Source organism: Syngnathus scovelli, chromosome 5 (genome assembly GCF_024217435.2).
Source record: "Syngnathus scovelli strain Florida chromosome 5, RoL_Ssco_1.2, whole genome shotgun sequence".
Classification (NCBI taxonomy): Eukaryota; Metazoa; Chordata; class Actinopteri; order Syngnathiformes; family Syngnathidae; genus Syngnathus; species Syngnathus scovelli.
In genome coordinates, this window is record NC_090851.1 from 9877720 (window position 1) to 9898889 (window position 21170).

The 21170-nt window shown below is 40.5% G+C and overlaps 1 protein-coding gene across 1 annotated transcript in view; it reads right to left on the reverse strand.

The window, feature by feature from the left end:
• xylt1 (xylosyltransferase I) overlaps window positions 1–21170 on the reverse strand; it is a 61143-nt gene that overhangs the window by 22640 nt on the left and 17333 nt on the right. The window contains exons 2-4 of the mRNA XM_049721276.2: window positions 6113–6629; window positions 1743–1915; window positions 542–744 (exon numbers count right to left, since the gene is read on the reverse strand). Of these exons, the coding sequence (XP_049577233.1) occupies window positions 542–744; window positions 1743–1915; window positions 6113–6629 (893 nt within the window). The remainder of the gene's footprint in view (window positions 1–541; window positions 745–1742; window positions 1916–6112; window positions 6630–21170) is intronic.

Consider the following 21170-nt stretch of genomic DNA (forward strand, 5'->3'; position numbering starts at 1 on the left):
GTCTGAACTCCCAGAAGAACAATAAGCTCAATTAAAGGTAGTTTTCCCCCTAAAAAATAAAAAAAAAAAAAAATACTTTCATGACATTGTGTGCAGTTCACTTGAGCTTTGTGGCCTTTAATTGCCTTTTACAGCCTCTTTAAAGAAACATGTTCAAAATTGAGACAGGCTTTTTGGACCATCCAGTACACTGTAGGAAGAAAAAGTCAATATATATTGACCTTGGGCAATTAAATTGTAATCAGGTCACCATGTAACCCCTCGAATGGAGAACAAAGACTTGAAGAAGGTTGTGAAGGGAAAGTGTTGGAGAAGCACTTCATTGATTTGTTTGGTTTGGAGTGACAGACTCTTTATTCAAGGCTCATAGTTAACAAGATGGTTTCTGCCATATGGACTGAGAGCTCTCATATTGTCCAGCATTCCAGATTCTTACATTCTTGAAAAGATTCCAATATCTTATTACATACACATAGTTTCCTCATCTCCTTTCTCGACTCAGTTTTGGTTTACAGACAATATTGTGGGGCCCCTCCCTTACCTGATGGGGTAGTCAGCAGCGCTGAGGTTGATGAAGAAATCCCAGCTCCAGTCCCTCATAGACAATAGGTCGGCCATACTTCGAAGATACATGGTCAGGAGACTAGCACCCCCCCAGATGGTGGCCATGCGCCATGGTGTTACCCTCACGTTGGGGTATTGAGCAGCCAAGGCCTTTACCTGCCGATGGAGGTAGTTGGAGCGCTGCAGCAAAGAAGAAATATTTCAACAAACATTCCTTGCAGCACTTTACTAAATAGTTGATGGATTATGAACATGTTGCGGAACAATAAGTTTCATAACAATATCCACAATTGTGTACTACACAGTCCTTTGTCTTTTTCATTTTTAGCAAATATCTTGTTAAAAGTATCTTCTTTGACAAAAAGAATGTTTCTCTGGGGTCTAAATTTATGATCGGTGATTGATGATTTTTTTGGGTGGCGGGGTCTGAACTTATTCCTGGTTTTCATACAAAAAAAACCCCCATATGACTCAAAATCAGAATGGATGCATGTTCAGCAAAAGTGTTTTGTAAATTACAGTATGTCCATACGTATAAAGGTTTTAAAACAGCAAGGGGTATTCCACAATGCGGGCTTTTATTACCGCAATAATTAAAGCAATAACCCTCAGGGTATGTTCAACATCTGTGTAACAAAGACCAGTTACATTTTTAAATAGGGGATGAAATGCAAAGTTGCAAACGCATCACGCGGTTCTACGCATTACGCGTTTTTGATTCTACATTAATCGTTTTATAATGTTTTAAAGATCGGGAGTAGACAAAATCAAAATCATGATTAAGTTTTGATTGATTGTCCAGCTAATGTACGTCATCCAACTATTTTTCCTGGGGAAGGACACGCATTCAATGTTGTTTTTGGGCTTTAAGGATACACACTGTGAAAAACAGCATAGTTGCCCAAGTCAAACAAGAAAAAAAAACATAAAGGGAGTAATTAATTTTTTTAAGGTTTGGTAACAGTAATTAAAAAAAAACAACTATCGTTTATGCTGTTAGGCTAATGATATGACAGAATGCAGTACAGAATGACAAGTCCGTAGAAGCTAATGGCAGACTGTTTTACATAATCAGTACATGTCCCTTGTTGCATCAACAGGTAAGGATAATTAATTAAAAAAAATGGAATAACTGAGTGGAAGTCTGCGGTGTTAACCTCTATTGGAATTGAGCTCACCTGATCCACGTGTATGTAGTAGTAGTGGGACGTGTGGTAGATGGTTTTGAGGAGACGCTGAAACTGACGAGAGGCGCGTCCATGCACCACCAGGACAAATGCTATCCGCACTGGATTTGATGGGAAGCTCTCTGCGGAGTCCTCATCCCACTGGACATTAGCATTAGCTTTGCCTGTACCAGCAAAAAAAAAAAAGACAAGCGTATTCAAAAAGCTTTATTATGATTGCTAAATATAAATTAAGCTGCCATTCTATAGAAATTCCCTTCCATAACAAATTGTCTAAATTTCCATATTTGTTACATTTTGTCAAGAATGTTAAGGCAGGACAGTTATTGCAGTGCATCTATTCTGCAAACAAATAACATTGTTGATAGATAGGATTACATAAATGTAAGCATGGACAACATTTTGACAAACTACTACTTAGTTCAATGTTCTTATTGTACAAATGCCATGCATTTGTCTAATTGGTGAAATGATGCCAAGTTCCACCATATGGGACTAATAAAGGTTATCTTATCTTAAATTTTTGATTATATTAATTTATTTTCACCCTCATAGTCACGTACTCTTGGCTGACGTATTTGGTGCTGTACTAATTCATATCCTGTCCCATAGCATTATTTGATCTAATTTTAATCTCCAGACACTGATTGATTTGCCTGTTGTGTTGCTATTCAAAGTTGGTTACTCTCCGCTGTAACGCGGGACAATTTATTGTATCACCCAACCACAGAATTAACGTGGTCAAATGCAGAGACAATTACCACAGTGGAATTACAATCCTTGGTGATTCATTTTGGGTTATAGTAGGAGTACTATGTCACAATTTGAAATGCGCCATAATTTCTTTAGCACTTTGGTTCCCTAGAGTCTGTCTATAGAGAAACCAAAGGAATACAAAAGCTGTTTATTCCCAAGAGGTCATGGTACCCAAAATGTCCATCCCGACTCAACACAGTGTCTGGCCCTAAGGCCCTGTAATTACTCAGCTTTAACAACCAAGTATCAAAATGTAAGAAGCCTTAAACCCTGCTATTTAACAGACACATTTTAGGAGAGGTGTCCAGCAGGACGTTGTCTAAAGACGGTTGGGGTTAACAACCTGATAACAACAATCGTTACGTTCTGACATTCCCTGGTGGTACTTGTTTCTTGCACTTCACTCAGCTTCAGAGATCCCAGGAGGGAATTATTTGTCTTAGACTTAATGTTAATTACTGGCCGGCTAAGAAGGTTCACTGGTTTGCTTTACACATGGATAATTGGGCCAGTTATTTCACTGAATGTGTGCCATCTGAGATAGCTGAACTAATGAGCACTGATAAGTGTGTGAGAACTTCCTTTATGCTGTCACACTGGTTAAGCATTTGTGATTTTGCCATTGAGTCATTTTGACCTACAACAAAATAACCATGACAGCAGGAAAATAAAAAAAAAAAACAGTAAATAAAGACATAGATAAATGTCTCCTCATGAACTGGAGAGTCTTCATCATTCTTCCTGTCAGCATAAATTCTTTAAACTATGCTTCCTTATCTGCTTTCATCCTTCTCTTGTCCTCAATTATCTTGCATAACATCAGTTTAAAATGCTCGCGTGAGGTTGGAATATAGTGGAACTGAATCTCTAGATCTATGTTCATCAGTTTATGAGATCGCCAGTCAAAAATACATATACCGTATTTTCCGGACTATAAGGCGCACCTTCAATGAACGGCCCATTTTAAAACTTTGTCCATATATAAGGCACACCGGACTATAAGGCGCACCATTAATGCATCATGTCAGATTTTGAATCCAAATCAAATCATTCTCCATTCTCATTTTTCTCCATTCACTTCAGACGCAACAAATTACTTTATAATCACAAAATAACGATCCATCGTCTTTCTGATTCATGATTCATAGTCTTCAGCGGCCCACTTATGATTGATTTCATGACACAATGCTCCGGGCCAGTTTAAATTTAGGAATTTGGTCCATATATAAGGTGCATTGGACTATAAGGCGCACTGTCGGCTTTTGAGAAAATTTTAGGTTTTTAGGTGTGCCTTATAGTCCGAAAAATACGGTATATTGACAGAGGTGTCAAATTCAGGTAGAGAAAGTAGCCATCGGAGCTTCTCATCAACCAGGCGGCCAGCTGATTTGAAGCTCTGGCGGCTGAAGCCAAACTGTGGCAGGCTTTTTTTTTTTTTTTGTGGATTGGGGGCAATTACTAAATTATCCACAATTTTACATTCTTGGCCAGATGCTATTTGGCCTGGTTAAATGTAATTTTGGCAAAAGGTCCCACTAATGCTACTGTACAAAGGCCCTCCCTGCCAAGGCCCGAAGCATGCATTGCAAGCCAAACATATTATTAGCCAAGTTAGCATATGGTAAACAAAGAGACTGACCATGTTCCTCCAGCATTCAATGATACAAATATCAGATCTAACACAATTGCTGATCCAGCCAATGCCTCAAGGACGCTACACTGATCAAATCAAATTGGACAATTTTGTGCTAACAAGGTTAGGACTCGAATTGGGATGGGAATAGAGGAGGAAAGAGGGAGCGATAACACATTGGCAGGCAGCAGCCAGGCAGAAGGACAGTAAGACCGACAAGTGATTTAATTTAGCTGTGCCGTTGCTATTAGGACAGCCACCAGGGGAAAGGCTTTTTCTATTTCTTGATGTCTTTGATCGCACCGTCAGTTTGAATGGGTTGGTGAGACAGAGCTTGGCACCGATAAATGACACCCCTGCTCTTGGGAAGGGGACTGTACAAAAGTTGCAATGTCACCGTGCTTTTTGTTCTCGAAGGAGAGCACAAGCCTGCTGACACGATATGTTCATTCCAACCCCATCTCGGTACATGCAACAGCTCGTGTGTCCTCGTCACTTAAGAATGGGCAATTATACAAGAAAGGCATTTGCCTAGTTTTTTAATTGGCAGACCACCATTGTGAGTATACCAACATTGTTTCAGATTAAAAAGAGATAATATACTATATTTGTGTTACAAGAGTACAAAGAAACAATTTAAATACAATGAGATTTATCAAATCAATGTTTTTCATCGCAAGTACAGTTTTGTGAAGTTAAGGTCAAGGTTCATTTTCCACACGAAACGCGCCTAAATGAACTTAAACTGGAGTCTTTTAATAAGATGCTACCATTATAATTAGGAAAACATGTCTACAGCGTGCATCAATTTCCTACAATTTGAAGTGTGCTAAATCCTATTAGTCAGCTAGTTGAGACTCCTAAATGATTATCAGGGTTAATCCCCCTGGCTCTCTTCCCTGCACCATGCAGGAATGTTGACTAGATGAGGACCACATTTGGCATTGTAGCCAATTACGTGTTTGAAGGAAGAGTTGAAAAAAATCACCATTTTTGCAACATTGGCATTATTTTGGCAACACTTAAGAAACAAGTTGTTGCTCTTTCTCAGTGATACCGCTCGCAAACAAGCACAGCAAAATGAAAGTAGCACTTTCAAAATCCAAGCACCACACATTTTACAATTTATTTTGACTTCATAGAGACTGCGATGTGGCCAACGAGTCATTTTTTTGCCCAGGTCCGGTCCAGAGGGAGCATGTTGGAGTGATTTTGGATTGAAGTCAGGGCAGCCCACCAACGTCAAAACAGCAGATAATACATTTTGGGAAGTGAATGATGTTCAAGCCTCCAGCAGACGTCTAGAGATAACAGAATATATGCCAAGGTCCAGTGAAGCTGTTCTGACAGCTGCTGCTGCTGGAAAACATTACAAAATGCTACTTATGTTGTTCTCTGTTTGTCACCAGTTTGTTTTCGTCCTCTGATTTTGTTGGCAGGCTTGGTAAGGTAGAAAAAATTTTTGATATGTTTGTCTGTTTAGCGGTTTGAAAAAGAAAAGAAGAATTTAGAATTTTAGAATAATAAACACATGACAATTGGAAACCAATATGGGCAGAAAACAAATAACATCCTAATTTTCCGCAATACCAATTACACGTAGTAAAATAAATAATTAATGATTCTTGGCTTTTAATTGAGTGGCAATTCAGTGTTGTTGTTTTTTCCAATTAATTTGAACCATACTGGCCAGAATCAAGGTTGTTATAGTCAACAACATAATGAAATTCCTGAAATTAAAATTGAAAAAATATTTTCATTAAGGGAGTACTCAAATATAAAAGCAACAATTCACAAGTCAAAATGAAAGAAAAAAATAATAATTATCACTAAAAATACTAAGCTATTATAACCCTTGTCAGAATAAAATCATTTTGTGATTCTCAGTGCTTGTACTGCATATATTCCACCTAACATATCAAAAAATTCAATATTTATGAACACAAAATAGAAACATGTTTCATGAACTCACCTTCTAAGGGGCAGTAGCGAGTGACCTTTTCTGGCATTAACTGGCCCTCTTTGTGTCTGCAGTAGACTTCTCCAATCTGCTGCCTGCAGTCCTTGCTTTTGGCCCTGGACAGAGCTGAGATGGCTTCCTTCCCACTGATTTCGCACTCGGGTGGTTGGTCATAGTGCTGATGCCTGTGGTGGGCCTGGTGAGCGGCGTGATGCCGCAACCCTCCTGCAGCCGCACCTTGACCACCCGGGCGTGAGTTGTTGGCGACCGCCAGTGGCTGGTGGCTTAAAGGTAGCACTTCATTGGAGCTGCGAACCAAGTTGGGGGAGTTGTCACGCCAGACTTGCTGCTGGCCATGAGCCTTCTCCTGCAGATGCTCTCGCTGCTGCCTCCTGCCGGTTTGCCGATGCGGCTGCGAGCGTGCGCCAAAGTTGCTATTGTCTATGTTATCAAAGTCTTTTGGTACGGAGTTCTCATTATTACTGTCCACTTTGCTTTTCTCCTTGGGACGATGGGAGTAGTATCCATCCTGCAAAGAGTAGAGAGAGGAATGCTTGTTAAATGGTGAGGGATTCGAAAAGCGGAGCCACACGATTAAGAAAAACACAAGATGAGAAGCGAGCGAGCGCGGAGCATATCATACTTTGCTTTAACAATCAATGTGGCATGTTTGAGTGGGCAACAAAATGCACTGAACTGTGTGGCATGAAATTAAGTATTGAGGTATTGAGTGGGAGGACTACAAGGTGCAACTTGACTGGAGGTGACACAGGGCTGTTGCTCCGTGCCATCATCAGATTAGCCCGGTTTCAATTAAATTCTCCCTCAAATGGCCCCAGCTCATCGTAAACAGATTACCCAAAGGGGATAAAGGGCCAGCGTATGACTGTGAGTTTGTGTGGCTGTTAATGCTCGAGCGTGTGTGCATGCATGTGTACAATTCTTTTCACTTGGAGACTCAGAATAACAAGGAACTGTAGTGTGGCATGTGACAAGGAAGGCGTCATACGAGATTATGTGCGTGTGGGACTGAACCAACAGTTTATCTTTGAAGCAGAAGAAGCTGAATGAGGGGGGGGGGGCAATGGAGAGTGCACTAAAAAAGTGCAATGAGCAAAAGTGGGGAATGGATCGTGAGGCGAAGGAGTGCTGATATTAGGGTAGCGCTGGCCTGCTGCAGGAAAATGTACGGTCATGCATCAGATGCAAAAGAAAGAAAGCTGCCTTGCAGCCACGTCACTGTTGCACACCTTGTAAGACGCATTGGGGAGAGGGTGGTGGGGGTGGGGGGGGAGAAAATAGGGAGTATGGGAGGTGGAACAGCAAACAGCAGCTGGGGAAAGATAGAGCCCACAACAACAAGGCTCCCTGATGTGCTTCAGCATTTACAAGACAGAAAAGAGGCGCCAAAAGAGGTGGGGGGAAAACGGAGCTATGTACAACAGAAGGGAAGCGGGAGAGCTGAACACAAGGGCGTTGAATTAGCTGCTATTCACGCTAGCAGCCGAGGATGGAAATGTCTTTGGACTATGAACACTGTTTTTCTCAGGCTTTTTACCCTGAAACCAGACACATTGTCATCAACCTTTCCTTTATGCGAGCACCTTCCATGAACACAATTACACAGTTGATGCACTGTCCCACTCAGTGAAAGAAAGAGAGCAGAACACAAAAAGGGCAAGGAATCTCGAAGTGGAACAGCGCGACACTGTACATCATCATACATAAATAATTTGTAGGTTTTTTTTTTTTAATCGTAGATCCACTCCTTCCACATTAATTTTACTCTTTCATAAACAGGGATGGAAACCCCTTTTTTGTGGAAGTAATAACGAATAAAAGAGAAGATCCCTTTAAGCTGCTTTTCCAGCAGACCTGTCACAATCCAATACACCTTTGAGCTTCTACCTGTCATCTCCCCCCTTTCTTTTCACCTTCACTTGCTCCAGTTCTTTTTTTCACGCATTTCTTCACACAATCGAGATCCAGCCCCTCTGCTCCTCTGCTTTACATTTCTTCCCCTTTGCTTAGCTTCACACCTCTTTTTCTATACCCAGGATTATTTCACACCTCCTCTCCCCGCTCCGTTAGCCCTCCCCATCCTATGTAAGACTTTGTTTTCTTCACTATTCCAGTTCAAAACATCAGGTTGTTGGACAGAAGGTGGTAATCCCTCGTGTAACAGCAGCTGCTTATGCTTATGATCACCTAAAAAGAAATATAGGCCTGAGAAGAAAATACTTAAGGGGCTGATCTAAGCATTTTTAGTCACAAAACGTTTGTTTAGCTCATAAAAACCTAAACCAAACATTTATTGGGTTGCATTCACAATGTGGATCTTGGAAGGATGCTACAACATTGAAATCACATTATAGATCATATCACGGCGATTGATTTGTTTTTATTGTGAACAAAAACATCCAGATGTAGAAAGTACTGTATGATATTCTGAATGATCTGCCATGTGTATGGAGCATGTGGTCAACACTGCTCTGTCCTTTCTGCATGTTCTTGCTTCCGTGTTGCTGGAAATTGTGAAACAAATGTGAATGCTTGGTTGTCTGCGTGTCATGTGATTGACTGCTGACCGGTCCGGGCTGGATCCCAACACTTTGCCAAAGTTAGCTGGAATAGGCTTCAACACACTCGTGATGCAGAACATGATAAGTCGTGGAAAAATGTTGATCCAAAGTCTTTAACTGATTTCATCACGGGATCATGACTCGCTGCAATTAATTGACATGGATCAGATGAGACCAGCCTCAAGTATATTGGAAGGAGAAAAAAGGAGACAGTTCTCTGGATGAACTATCTCCATACTGTGCTCCTTCCACCATTCCTCCTCCTCTTCGGGACTTGGTTGGCAATGTTGCTTTTTAATCTCATGCTGTAAGATGGAAGCTGTGGGGCAAAGAATTAATAGTTGGACTAGAGATGGGGCAAGGATGGATTGCTACAGGGAATGTTTTTTTTTTTTTTTTTATTTGCTGAAAGCATTGGAACCGCAACCGAGAATTGCCTGGCATGCGTTCCAGCGTTCACACAAACAATGCAGAGGAGTGAGGAAATAGCAAAAGAGGAAAACATGAATATTATCCATCACTGGTAGCCACACTGAGAGAATGGGAGAGTGGTCCAGCCTCCCCTCTGGGAATGGTTTAGTCCATTCCTCACATACAGAGCTGGCCGATACTTCTGACTTTTCCTCATTTCCTCTGCCACAGGGGAAAATATTTCACCTGTCCCCCTTTCCTTCTTTCCCTTTGCACTTTTCTTTTTGGTTCACCCAATCTCCTGTGTGGCTAAGGGAAAGGAACTTATCTTTCTTCCCGCACCTGTCATTCTCCTCCCCTGGCCCTCATATCATCCCTTGCTCTAAGGGAGGAAGGAATCTGCAATCCCCTCCTCCTGAATGTCTTTTTTACTTCCAGGGACAGCAAGGTAGCGGCGCATCAGTCCAACCACGCCCACCCTCCAAGATTCCTTTTAACCACTGCACCATTGGGACAGGGCTAAGGCAAGCCATCATGTGGGCCAGCGCTATGGCGACACAAGCAAGCAGCCGTGCAGACAACCACACCAGCCGCAAACATATTGCAAAGTTCATTACTAAACGCATTTGGCCGTGCTATGCATATTAGTGAGGACACGGGAGTTGGATCACCTCAGCTGCGTTCTGGCCTGAACGTGCTTGCCATATGGCTAACGAGCTCAGATTAATTACCTGGAGTTAATCTCTGAGCAAGATGCAGAGTCTTGTATGACACTGGAGCCTGATACACAAACACCCTCAGTTCACAGCTGTTCTTCCAGCACAAGAAAGTGCAAAGCGAATGGGCAAAAGCGGGGTTGGAGGGCTGGGGATTCTGCTCTGGGAGATGAAAACTCATTATTTTGTGTATTTTTTAAACAATAGCGCAAAAATGTTTAACTGCAGAACACTAAAATGAATCTCACAGACATTCTGCAGAATGATGAAAGAGAAAACGTTTATGCTACATTGCGGTTTCAAGCAATGAATATTTCCAGTCTTTAAGCTACCTTTGTTTTATTCTCCCCACCGCAATCAAATCCGTATAGAGGCTAAAAGTGAAAGAATGCTGGTCACATGTAAGCATGTGGAGATGTATGATTAGCAACAGCTCTGAATCAACGATTGACGTTAGGTATGCACAGAAGCCTCTTAGGTGCCCTGAAACAAGAAGTCAAAGGGACCTTTTGTGGTTGTGAAAATGCAGAAAAGAGCTAGAAAGAACATATATTATTGCCACAGCAATTCCACTTATAAATGTGCACTTGTGTTTATTTATGTATTCCTTATTTATGTTATCGGTCAATTGTGATAGCACTCCAAAGTCTTTTTCTACAAAATAAATTAATGTGTGCAAATGTTCATCTTTGCACAAAGTATTTATTATCAAATAAGTGTTAAACATTTTGGATGCTACTTATCATCATTAGAGCACATATAGATAAAGAAACATCCATTCGCACACTTGCCAATGGGCAATTTATCTATTGTCAGGGGATGCAATGGGAATTTTATTTTTCTATCTTGGTAAAGAAATACATGTTGCTCTTCATCTGCTTTTCACACATTTTTATGCTGCACTTACCTAGCCTTGACCATTACATTTCTTACTACCAGTTGCTGCAAGCACGGCATATCTAGCTAATTTATCTATTGCAATTAATACAATGTTGCTTTGAATGAGAGCAGCAGATAATGCTTGAAATATAAATGAACCATTTAATGGACCTAATTTAATTCAAGTTCTGCTCAGCTGTGGAAAGGAACGTGATTTAATTGAATGTTTCAGTGTGAATGTTATGCTGGGGAAAAAATAGTAAATGAGTTGATGTCAAGATTACCCTTTTAAAGAACTTTACGCTAATCTTGATTGAGGTGAAATCGAGTTAAGGGACAACCTGAAATGACCTCAAAGGTTTCCAGAAAGCATATGTACCAACGACCCACACTCAACAATGAGCTCAAATCCCCTGAGCATGTGGAAAAAGTGAAGCCGGCCTGCCTAAGCCTCACGAGGTTTGGTTTGCGTCTCTTCCATTAAAAAAAAAAAAAGAAAGAAAATGTTGCTTTGCACCCCGGTGGCTTACACAGATGGATCACTAAACCACACATTTACAGTCACACTTTTCTTCTCTTTCTACTGAACAAACCAACCTGTTTGCACACTCACATACTGCTTACCAATGGGACTCATTCATCCTGCAGTCTGTGTGTGTGTGTGCGTGAGTGTGTGCATGACAGTGCAAGAGAAAGAGAGAGAGAAAAGGGGGGGGGGACGAGAGAATACTGTCATACTGTAGTAGTAAATGGTCGACAGGATTGGTGTCTCGAATGACACAGTATCAGCCAGTATGGTTGTTATTATCAGACTAAATTGCTATTATCAGTTGTCAATGATTCTGATATTGCTTACTTTCCCTGCTAATAGGCTCGATATTACTTCCGAGGGAGAGATAATCATGAGAAAATCGAATAATGATATAGTCGGCCTTTGTGGTTGATGGATGACAGACTATATCAAATAACAGATTTTTCCACAGGAGACTGCTGTCACTATTGCTTCGTGAGGTAAATGTTGAGCCATGACAGTTTTATGACTTTCTCCATCCATCCATCCATCCATCCATCCATCCATCCATCCATCCATCCATCCATCCATCCATCCATCCATCCATCCATCCATCCATCCATCCATCCATCCATCCATCCATCCATCCATCCATCCATCCATCCATCCATCCATCCATCCATCCATCATCTGTCTCTCCGTCCGTCCGTCCGTCCAACCGTCCGCCCGCACACACCTGCCTGTCTGTCTGTGCGTCCATCCATCCATATTGTACGTTATAAATGAACAATTTTATGAAAATGCATTTTTTCTGTTATATATTGCAATTCCAATTCCATTCTCGACTTTCTTCAACTCAAGCTTTAGTGTAATAATCACAAACATAACATAAAACGACCTAAAAATTTGCATTCTGATAATGCAAGGACACTAAAGCTCTGTGAGGGAGACAATGGTTCAATAAAGAAAGAACTAATGCACTACTTGCTCAGGATGCATTTTACATCACTCGAGTCAGCCATGACGAAAGGTAAACTTTTAGATTTACAGTACCCACATACCGTATATCCAACTACCTGGTCAAATTTCCGTTTTCTGCTTTTACACATAAAACGTTTTTTAGTATACTCCTGTAGGACGTACCATGGGAGTTTCCAAATTGCAAGAGGAATGAAAATCGCTTAGCTACATACAATATATGATGTCTATATTGCTGAAAGAGAAACCATGGAAAGACACTAGCAGCCCTCATGCTGGGTGCCTTTACCACTTCACTCATATAGGGTGTGAATAGTCCCCCCCAAACTTTACAGCTCCAGATTTGAATGGGGCCCATCAGGCGAAGCCATATCTCACAAAGGCATGAAAAATCCGTAGCAAGCCTTATCTTACATCTCCCTGTTCAGCCATGAAATGACACCCTTATTTAATCAATTGTGAATCATGAAATTTTGCACAAGAGCCTCCTTTTCTTTGCGTTTGACAGTGATTGAACTGCACAGCCATGCAATTCCATTCACCACGGCGATGAGAAGAAAAGAGTGGGGGTGGTGTCTCTTTGCCAGCAGTTTATGAGAGGACGAGATGAAGGCGATTTGCCTGTGAAACCAGACATCCCCATTTTGGTGGCACCATTGCATGGACATGCTGCACGGTAGGATTCTGTAGATCTGGGCAGTCACAAGTGTTGGAGGTGTATAGTTTTGTGTGAGTAGTTGCAGATGATGAGAAAATCACAACAACTTTTACAAAGGCCTCTGAAAAGACCAAAGGTGAAGCATAGCAGCAAAAGATATTGGGGTGAACGTGATAAGTGGATATGGGGCCATGAGAAACAGTAGCAACAGCAGAGATGTAGACAAGAGTAGTGGAGGAGGAGATGGGAGAGATTGGGGGTGGAACGGGAAAGCCTCCCCCTTTCGTCCTTTTGTGTTGCATGAATGGGCCAGTGGGAACAACATGTGAATGTATGGTCTGCACTGGGAGTGTTCCGAGAATAACGTTGGTCTGCCTACTGAATGTGCCTTGTTACATAACTGGGACCCGGGTGTTGCCCTAACCCACAGATAAGTGGTTCACCTTCAGTGTGCAACATTAGTTTACCAGATTTAGTATTTTCTTCAACGCTGGTCGTATTGATGAGATGACTGCACTTCATAATTACTTGACTGCAATGAAGGGTTGGATGGCTCATAATTTGTTTCAGTGTAATGTGGTGAAAACTGAGGCATCAACTCTTACCTTTGGTTTATAAATTATTTTATAAATGCAAATAATTTGCGCAGCACATATTGAGAATCCCTCGAGTCATATTCGATCAAGCCCATCATTTCAGGAAGACATTAAAATTGAAACACGTTTTGGCTTGTTCAACCTCACTTTTAATTAGTTTTTTTTTCTTTTTTACTTTGGTCCATATTATCACACAAACAGAAATGATCATTTATGCTCTTGTCTCCTCGAATCATGACCATTGCATTTTTTCCGCTATCTTAACAAAACTTACACCATTCAGTCATCCTTGCACTGTCTACCAGTTCTTTTTAGATTTAATACAAATGTGAAAAATCACTTACAGGGCTTTCAATGGTTACTCTCCGTCATACTTGGTAGATTTGATGTCATTTTATTGTCATGCTAGGTCACGATGGTTTGCTGACTGCCTCTGACTTACTGTCTCTCACCCAAGATTAAGAAAGCAAAGGTAATAGAATCTTGCACTGCATTGTCCTTAAACTGTGAAATGCACAGCCATTTAAGCCAATAGCTCTCTTTTTTGTAAATGCTTTCTATATAGACATGTTTGCTGACCGTATATTTATATAGTGACAGAAGTATAGTGCATACACACAGTATATAAAATGACAAATTATATAGTGTCTACTGCTGTATGTACATTACCAACGGGAAGAGGTGATGGATGAAAAGCAGGCATCAAAAAGGGCTCCATACTAGCACGCCAACTGAAAAGCATTTGAGGCTTGCCCACATACTACACCCAGCTGCTAGTTAGGAAAGGAATTTTTGTAGAATAAGCAATTTCCAAATTGTGCTATTCAGTGTTATTTGGGTAGGTCTATAATTTTGTCAGCGATGCCCTGATTTTCATTATATTGACGAAATGTATTGTGTTGACTATAATTAAGTGGGGGGATGATTACCAAGGATTAATATGGGTGTTCACTTCCAGAAGTCATGGATGCATTCATGCATGATGCATGACAGTCCAACAGAGATCCTTGAGGGCTCCAGTGATTTCCAGGGCAAATATTATCAATCTGGTCACAGTCTTCTAATCACGCATTGTTAGGCATACAGAAATGTTTTAGCCTGTGTATCAGGTTTGTGTAGCTTTTGGAGACAATTGTTGATGTCAGCAGAAAACACTGGAAGGGCAAATATGTCAGCTGCATAATAAATGTTTATTGACACATGAGAATGGATGGATGGACTATCTGCAATCAAACCTGAAATTTCCTGCAACACTTTTAGTAACACTGTGGCTAATTTCTTAAAGAAATCAATGCGGGCAGATGTTGCAATGGTGTAAAACTGCACGGCATAGCCTTTATGGGTTTTCTATTGTGCATAGTGTAGTCGAGTGCAGGCTTATCAAACCACTTTGTTTCCTTCACCGAGCAACAACGCGCTACCCATCATCACGATCATTGCATGCAGTGTACGCTAAAAACATTGCAGTCCATCATACACAATAGCATGTTCATTGTTTGTCATCAAGTGGCACAGGACGTATAAACCTCGGTCTCCTGGCAACCAACAAATAAACCCTCAGGCTTCAATCACCAAGAATTCTCATGTTCACTCAAAGAAGTCTCACAAATGGCTTGAATACATAAAAGTAGGTGGCAGAAAGAATTTGCTATTAGTAAAAAAGAGGTGACTACACTTACAGTAACTCTTGCTCATACAAAACATTCACACGGTGATCAGTACGAATCAACAAGTTTGGTAACATTTCCAGCTAATCAGCTCAAACCCTAAAAGGAATCCACCAACAAGTGCAAGACTCTTTTGATTGATTACGCTAATCCCACATCAGAACAGCATGGAGCCCCACCAAAATCCCACCAAATCTTTTAGCGCCTACATGAAAGGCTGTTTGTTAGCAGCAGGACCGCTGGACCCGGTCACACCTTTCAACAATTTGTAACACAACGTGGTGAAATTACAATGTTGACCTCCCACATTTCTACCCTTAATATCCTAATACTCTTAACTACCTGGATGGCATCAAAGTATCTGGATTTGTGCTGACTAGGGAGACACATCAGCAACATTTTGGGCTTTCATATCCTGTGTATCAGCAGATGCGCACACGGACTAACAAGGACCAACCTGAAGGAGAAGTCAGGGAGTTTCTTGCAGCCAATCATGTCTGTAATTTGTCCTCACGAAAAGGAACGCCAAGACAAAGACTAGCCCTGAAAGGCCACTCATCCATTTCTATGTTTGCAGTTTTGCATGTATTAGTAGCAGTACATACTTGGCAGGATTATTCCTTGACTTATTATCAAACGCCACATGCAGATTTTCTATTTGGCACTCGACTGAATTGGACCGATGACCTTCCCCTCATGAACACAATGTACAAAGGTGTAAAACAGCAATGATGCACTTTTAGAGTAGAAACAGACACACAGCAGAAACAAAGACAAACACTATCTCTTTCCTGCCAGTCTTGCTTGCTCGCCTTAAATGTCCTCTGCACACTACCAAAGGCTAACTGCTGGAGGAAAGAGCCAATTTGTAAACGATTTAACCTTTAATGGAGAAAATACACCGAGTCCGTTTGGATGTGATGCCAGAGACGCAAAATAAGAATTACTGCTATAATTTACATATCATTTAAAAGCAGGGTCCACTTATCTCCGTTCTTCATGATGTTATTTGTCTGCTGTATGTAGTATGTCTGTGTTTGTGCTTGCTGATGGATTCATTCTCATGAACAAATGTGCGTGTGTGTGTGTGTGTGTGTGTGTGTGTGTGTGTGTGTCTGCGGTCTTCAAAACAAGCTAGTGCCAGGGCTTAGCTGATAGGCTAATTAAGCTCACCACAGGGAATAAATGTTTCCTCTCAGCCTGCCATTTGTCACACCTGGCATGGAAATGTCACGACGAAAAGAAACACAGTCGCGCATGCAAACACTGCCTGCACTGTGAGAAATGCTGAGGTAACAGCTACAGATCTAGACATGTAAAAGAGCATGCATCTATGCTAAATGTATTATGAGTCGTACTTTCATGTCATGCAAAACTATAAGCATCATATTATTTTGTCATGCTCACAACGAATGGGGATATAAACATTTGGAATTGGGAGGTTCAACTAAAATTGCTATTTGTGCGTTTCTGAAGGTTTTTCTTAATGTACTTGAATTTAAAATAGAAAAAAGTGTTTTCAAGAAAGTGCTTTCACAACACAATAATTTGCAAACACAGCCCAAAAGTGTTTTCCTTAATGATACAATTGAAATTGCGATTAAATTTCAATAAACTGCCAAGCCCTATCTTGCATGTGTATATCCTACTTGGGCATTGGTTACAATTTGATGCTGAAGAAAAATATGTTGGTTTTATTTGCTAGTGCTTGTTGCTTTAACGTCGGTGTGCCGTATTGTCACCACATCAGTCTGTCAAGTCTCCTTTAATGTGCCGCGTTTGGTCTGACCTACTTCTCTTTCTAACAAACTCACACAACAAACGTGCATGCTGCTTCACACTGAGGCCTACTGTTCATTATAGGGCATGACAGTTTCAATGGCGTGCAGCCCCCCCAAGTCATTGTAGTACTATCACTCGACAGAACCAGTACAAACCTGTCCTGTAGCACAGTGACACCCTGAAAAGCACATTGCCACATTGTTTGAAGTTCAGAAAGAGATTTAAGGCTGTCGTAATGAATGATGACAGCATTTATGTCAAACCTCACCTGGCTGACTCAATGTTTTGTGGGGAATTGAGAGGGTAGTGGGAGGGGGATTGCGACCATCTCGTGTTGGATTGAAACTAATGACCTGCTGCTGCTGCTGTTGTTGTCATTTTGCAGTGTGAGGCTCTGCAATGTAAGAAACAAATATTGCTTGGGCCAGACCACGCAGTGTGCATGAGTGCTGAAGATTGGCATGTCCATGCTTGGAGTTAATGTACTTGTATTTATCTTGCGTGAAATGTGAATTTAACTGCTGTTATTTTGTTATTTGAAATAGCAAATTATGTGTACAAGCAGTCAATATTGGTTAAGGTCAAAATTCTGGTTTCTGAAACATTTCGAATAACCTCTACTTGTGTATTTAGAGTGGGTTGCTCACCAGAGTCCGCACATACAAGTAGTTCCGGTACTCAAAAGATCAAGATTCCTTGTGGATAGAGCGTGCACAAATCAATGTTAGCTTCAAAGAAGGTATTACGATATGCATTTATATGACCATTGACCTCATGGGCAGTTAGAAAAAGAGTCACCCAGGGATCTTGTTTTTACGGTGTTTACATGGTCTTGCGCAACCATAATATTCCCAATATTATTATTTTTTTAAAGGTTTATTGACTGTTTGTAAACATAGACACAGTCTTATCAATGCAGAAAGATTTTATAGTTAATACTGGTGCAATCCAAGTGGCTTATTGTCTCGGCATCGACATAGTCAGGTCAAAGCTGATGAGCAAGTCAGTAATGCTAAATTAAGGATACTTCACCTAAGCAGTACTTCCATGCATACATTTCAAGAGAAGGGCAAATATTGATCATGGACTTAAAGTAACCTGGCAACTTTCAGTCTTTCTTCCCCCTTGTTTGTCTTGTGTCAATATGTCATCTCATCATCTTTAAATAACATCAGGTATGCGTCTTTTTCTTCTTCCCACTCCCCTCACTGTTCACCTCCATCTCTTCCCTCCACTATGTTGACAATCGACATGTCGATGTCATTTGTTCTAATACACTCTACAAGCAGTCTGACAGTGTGCGTATGCTGTGGTATTGCTTAACACAGCAGAAACATGTCGGCCCCATATGGAGCTTCCCTACAGGGCAAATTGCTATGGGACAGCGGGTGAAAGTGTGTAAGCATGTTGCTAATACACTGGCAGCTCGCAAAGTGCTGCAGAACAGGAGGATGAGACAACCCTAAGTTGCTTAAATTGAATGGCGGTACTACTTTTTGAGAGAGCACCGGTGTTTAATAATTCATACACATAAATCCTAAGAGGTACATTATGTATGTATGTCTGCCTCACAATTTTGGGGTTCAAGTCAAGGTGTTATCCTCATAAGGATAAGCGACTCAGAAAATGGATGGATGGATATACCGTAAATTTCGGACTATAAGTCGCTACTTTTTTTTTTTGCAAGTTTTGAACCCTGAATCACAAATTTTAGCTGGTGCGGTTCACAGTCCGGTGCGGCTTATAGTCCGAAAATTACGGTAGTTTATTGTTGGGTCTGTTTACATTGTTGTAGGAATGCATTGCATCAGTTGTTTCCAATACTACTGGAATTGAAACAGCTGCTATGAAATTTTGCATATAGTATTATCAGGCCAATATCTTCGCCCTCTTGCCTCCACGCAGGAGATTTTGCTAACATTACAAGCACAGTTAGTATTTTGCTACTCTCTTTTTTTGGGAATAATAGTTGCTAGAAAGGGTAGTTAAGTCATCAGCCAATATAGCGAAAATAAATAGGTTGGCAACACTGCAGATATAAGTCGTAGATCTTGCCCGCGACCTCGCTTGTACTAGCGACCTCACGTGCACATAAAATAAAAGCACAACTTTCAAAATAAAAGCATCACATAATTTATGTTTTATTGAGACTTCATGGTCACTGTGAGGGCCTATCAAAGATTATGGGCTGGTGGGATGTCTCATCAGAGCCGTACCTTGCGCAGGTCTACACAACTGAATACAAATACTCGTGTTCCATATGTGTTTTTCCACATTCTGTTTTGCAAGGCATAGAAAATATCCTTAATAGAACAGTTTCTGATAGACTAGTACATCCCTCAATGGCTTTAAACTGTCTATGTACCAAATAAGTGACCAAGTAGTGAGTGTATACTCTAATAGTTAACAATTACAAGTAACAAACTTGTTCTTGTTAAAGACCAATGTTCCGAGCACCAGTGATTTATAAAAAACGAGAGAGACATAGCAATCAGACAGTAGTTGATCTTGTGCCTCTTAATCTCGCCTCCTCTGGCTCAGCCTAACTGACATTTCCTTAATTCATTCCTCTCAGGATTCTCGCATTTTAATTAGGCCACTCCAAATCTCCTCCCATACAGCTTTTTTTCAGATTTTTTTTTTTTTTTATCCTGCGTATTTGTCATTTGCCTCCTTCGTCTTTCATTGTCACGACTTTCCTTTTTTCTCTCATTCAGCGGGTTATCTCCCAAATAACGTAGAGCAAAAAAATACCACTCCTGCCTACACGGATAGTAGATATGGTGCAGAGGTAAATAAATCATTGAACTGTGACATTTAAAAAATGAAGAATTTTTGGTTTGTGGTGGTCGAAAATACTGGCATTAGAAAAACATTGTCACCTTTAAGATAGGCAGTTAATGTATGCATTTGTTGTGTATGTGTGGGTGTTCAAAAGTACATTTTTACATATTAGCTCTTCTGAGTGTTTTGGTCTGCCTCATACAGATTTAGTCTGTAACCTGTCTGTCCCTCAGTATTCCTTGCTTATCTCCAGCTTCAATGGAAACATGAGGAAATTACTTTTTATAAAGTGTCTGACAAAGCCAAATCTTTTCTATGCTTTCCTTTGGAACAGCAGGAGCTTTAATTATGACCCAAGTGCTTTGCGAAAAGGATCCAAGACAACTGAGGTAGCACCTTTGAGGTTACAATTTAGTTTTACAATACATCTGTGTAAAAACACGAACACACTGATGGCAGGAGTGGTTCCGTGTATTGTTGAAAGTTTTGTAGTTTGGATGTGTGTGACACACCAATTGCTGGAGTCTAACTTTAACATCCATAAAGAGGATCTTTGGCAAAGTGTATACACCGTGCAAAAAAGAAATGGTTTAACTAAAATCTGAATGTATTAAATTTTGCTTTTATGAAAATTGGCTTTCCTGAATTTCACACCAAAGGTAAGAAGAGATTACAAAATGGCTGATTGTATGGCTGAAGTAAATTTGCTTTGTTTGTTACGCTATTGAAATAAATGTCAGTTATTTATATTTTAAATGTACATATATATAATTAAAGTCAGTTATTTATACTTTTTTTTTCAAACATAATTTACTACCATTTTAGGACCAGAAGTTGTGTTTTTTACAGTGTAGTTTGTGTATTGCAGCCATTGAGATTTGTCTATCTTGATTGGATTCCCCAATAGAATGTCATCATGATGAATGTAATCAGTATTGTGACTTTACAGGATTGGTCCACCAATGAGATATTCCAACATAATTTTGGTGTTATTTTAATGGGCAAAAAGAAGACGAAAGCAAACAAACACCAAAGACGTGTGTGAGGGAAAAGGGGGGTGACCACTGTGACTAGCCAATGTACAAATGAAAAGAGGCAGGTCTTGGATTTTTCTCGTGAATCTGCAGATTTTACGTCGTTCTTGTAAATGGTGAACAGTAACGGCGAGTCGTATCAGCGCTTACTACTTTCTACCCAATAAAGCTAGTGTGTTTGAGGATACAAATCCTGATCATGACAAAACGTCCGTAGCCAAAAAAGGCAGTATATTTTCTTTTGGGATCCGTGCTGGAAAGAGAAAAAACTATCAAACGGCCAGCAGGCTGCTTGTATTCTGCTGGTCTACGGGGTGAGCACTTTACCGATTGAGTGATCATCAATTTTCTCCAAGGTTTTTCAAGGTAATAGACCACACTGCTCTTAAATGGGGCATTTTAAACTAAGGTGTCATAATGCGGTATCTTGATAATTTTGCAATCACGTTTACAAAAGTATTTGGATTCACAG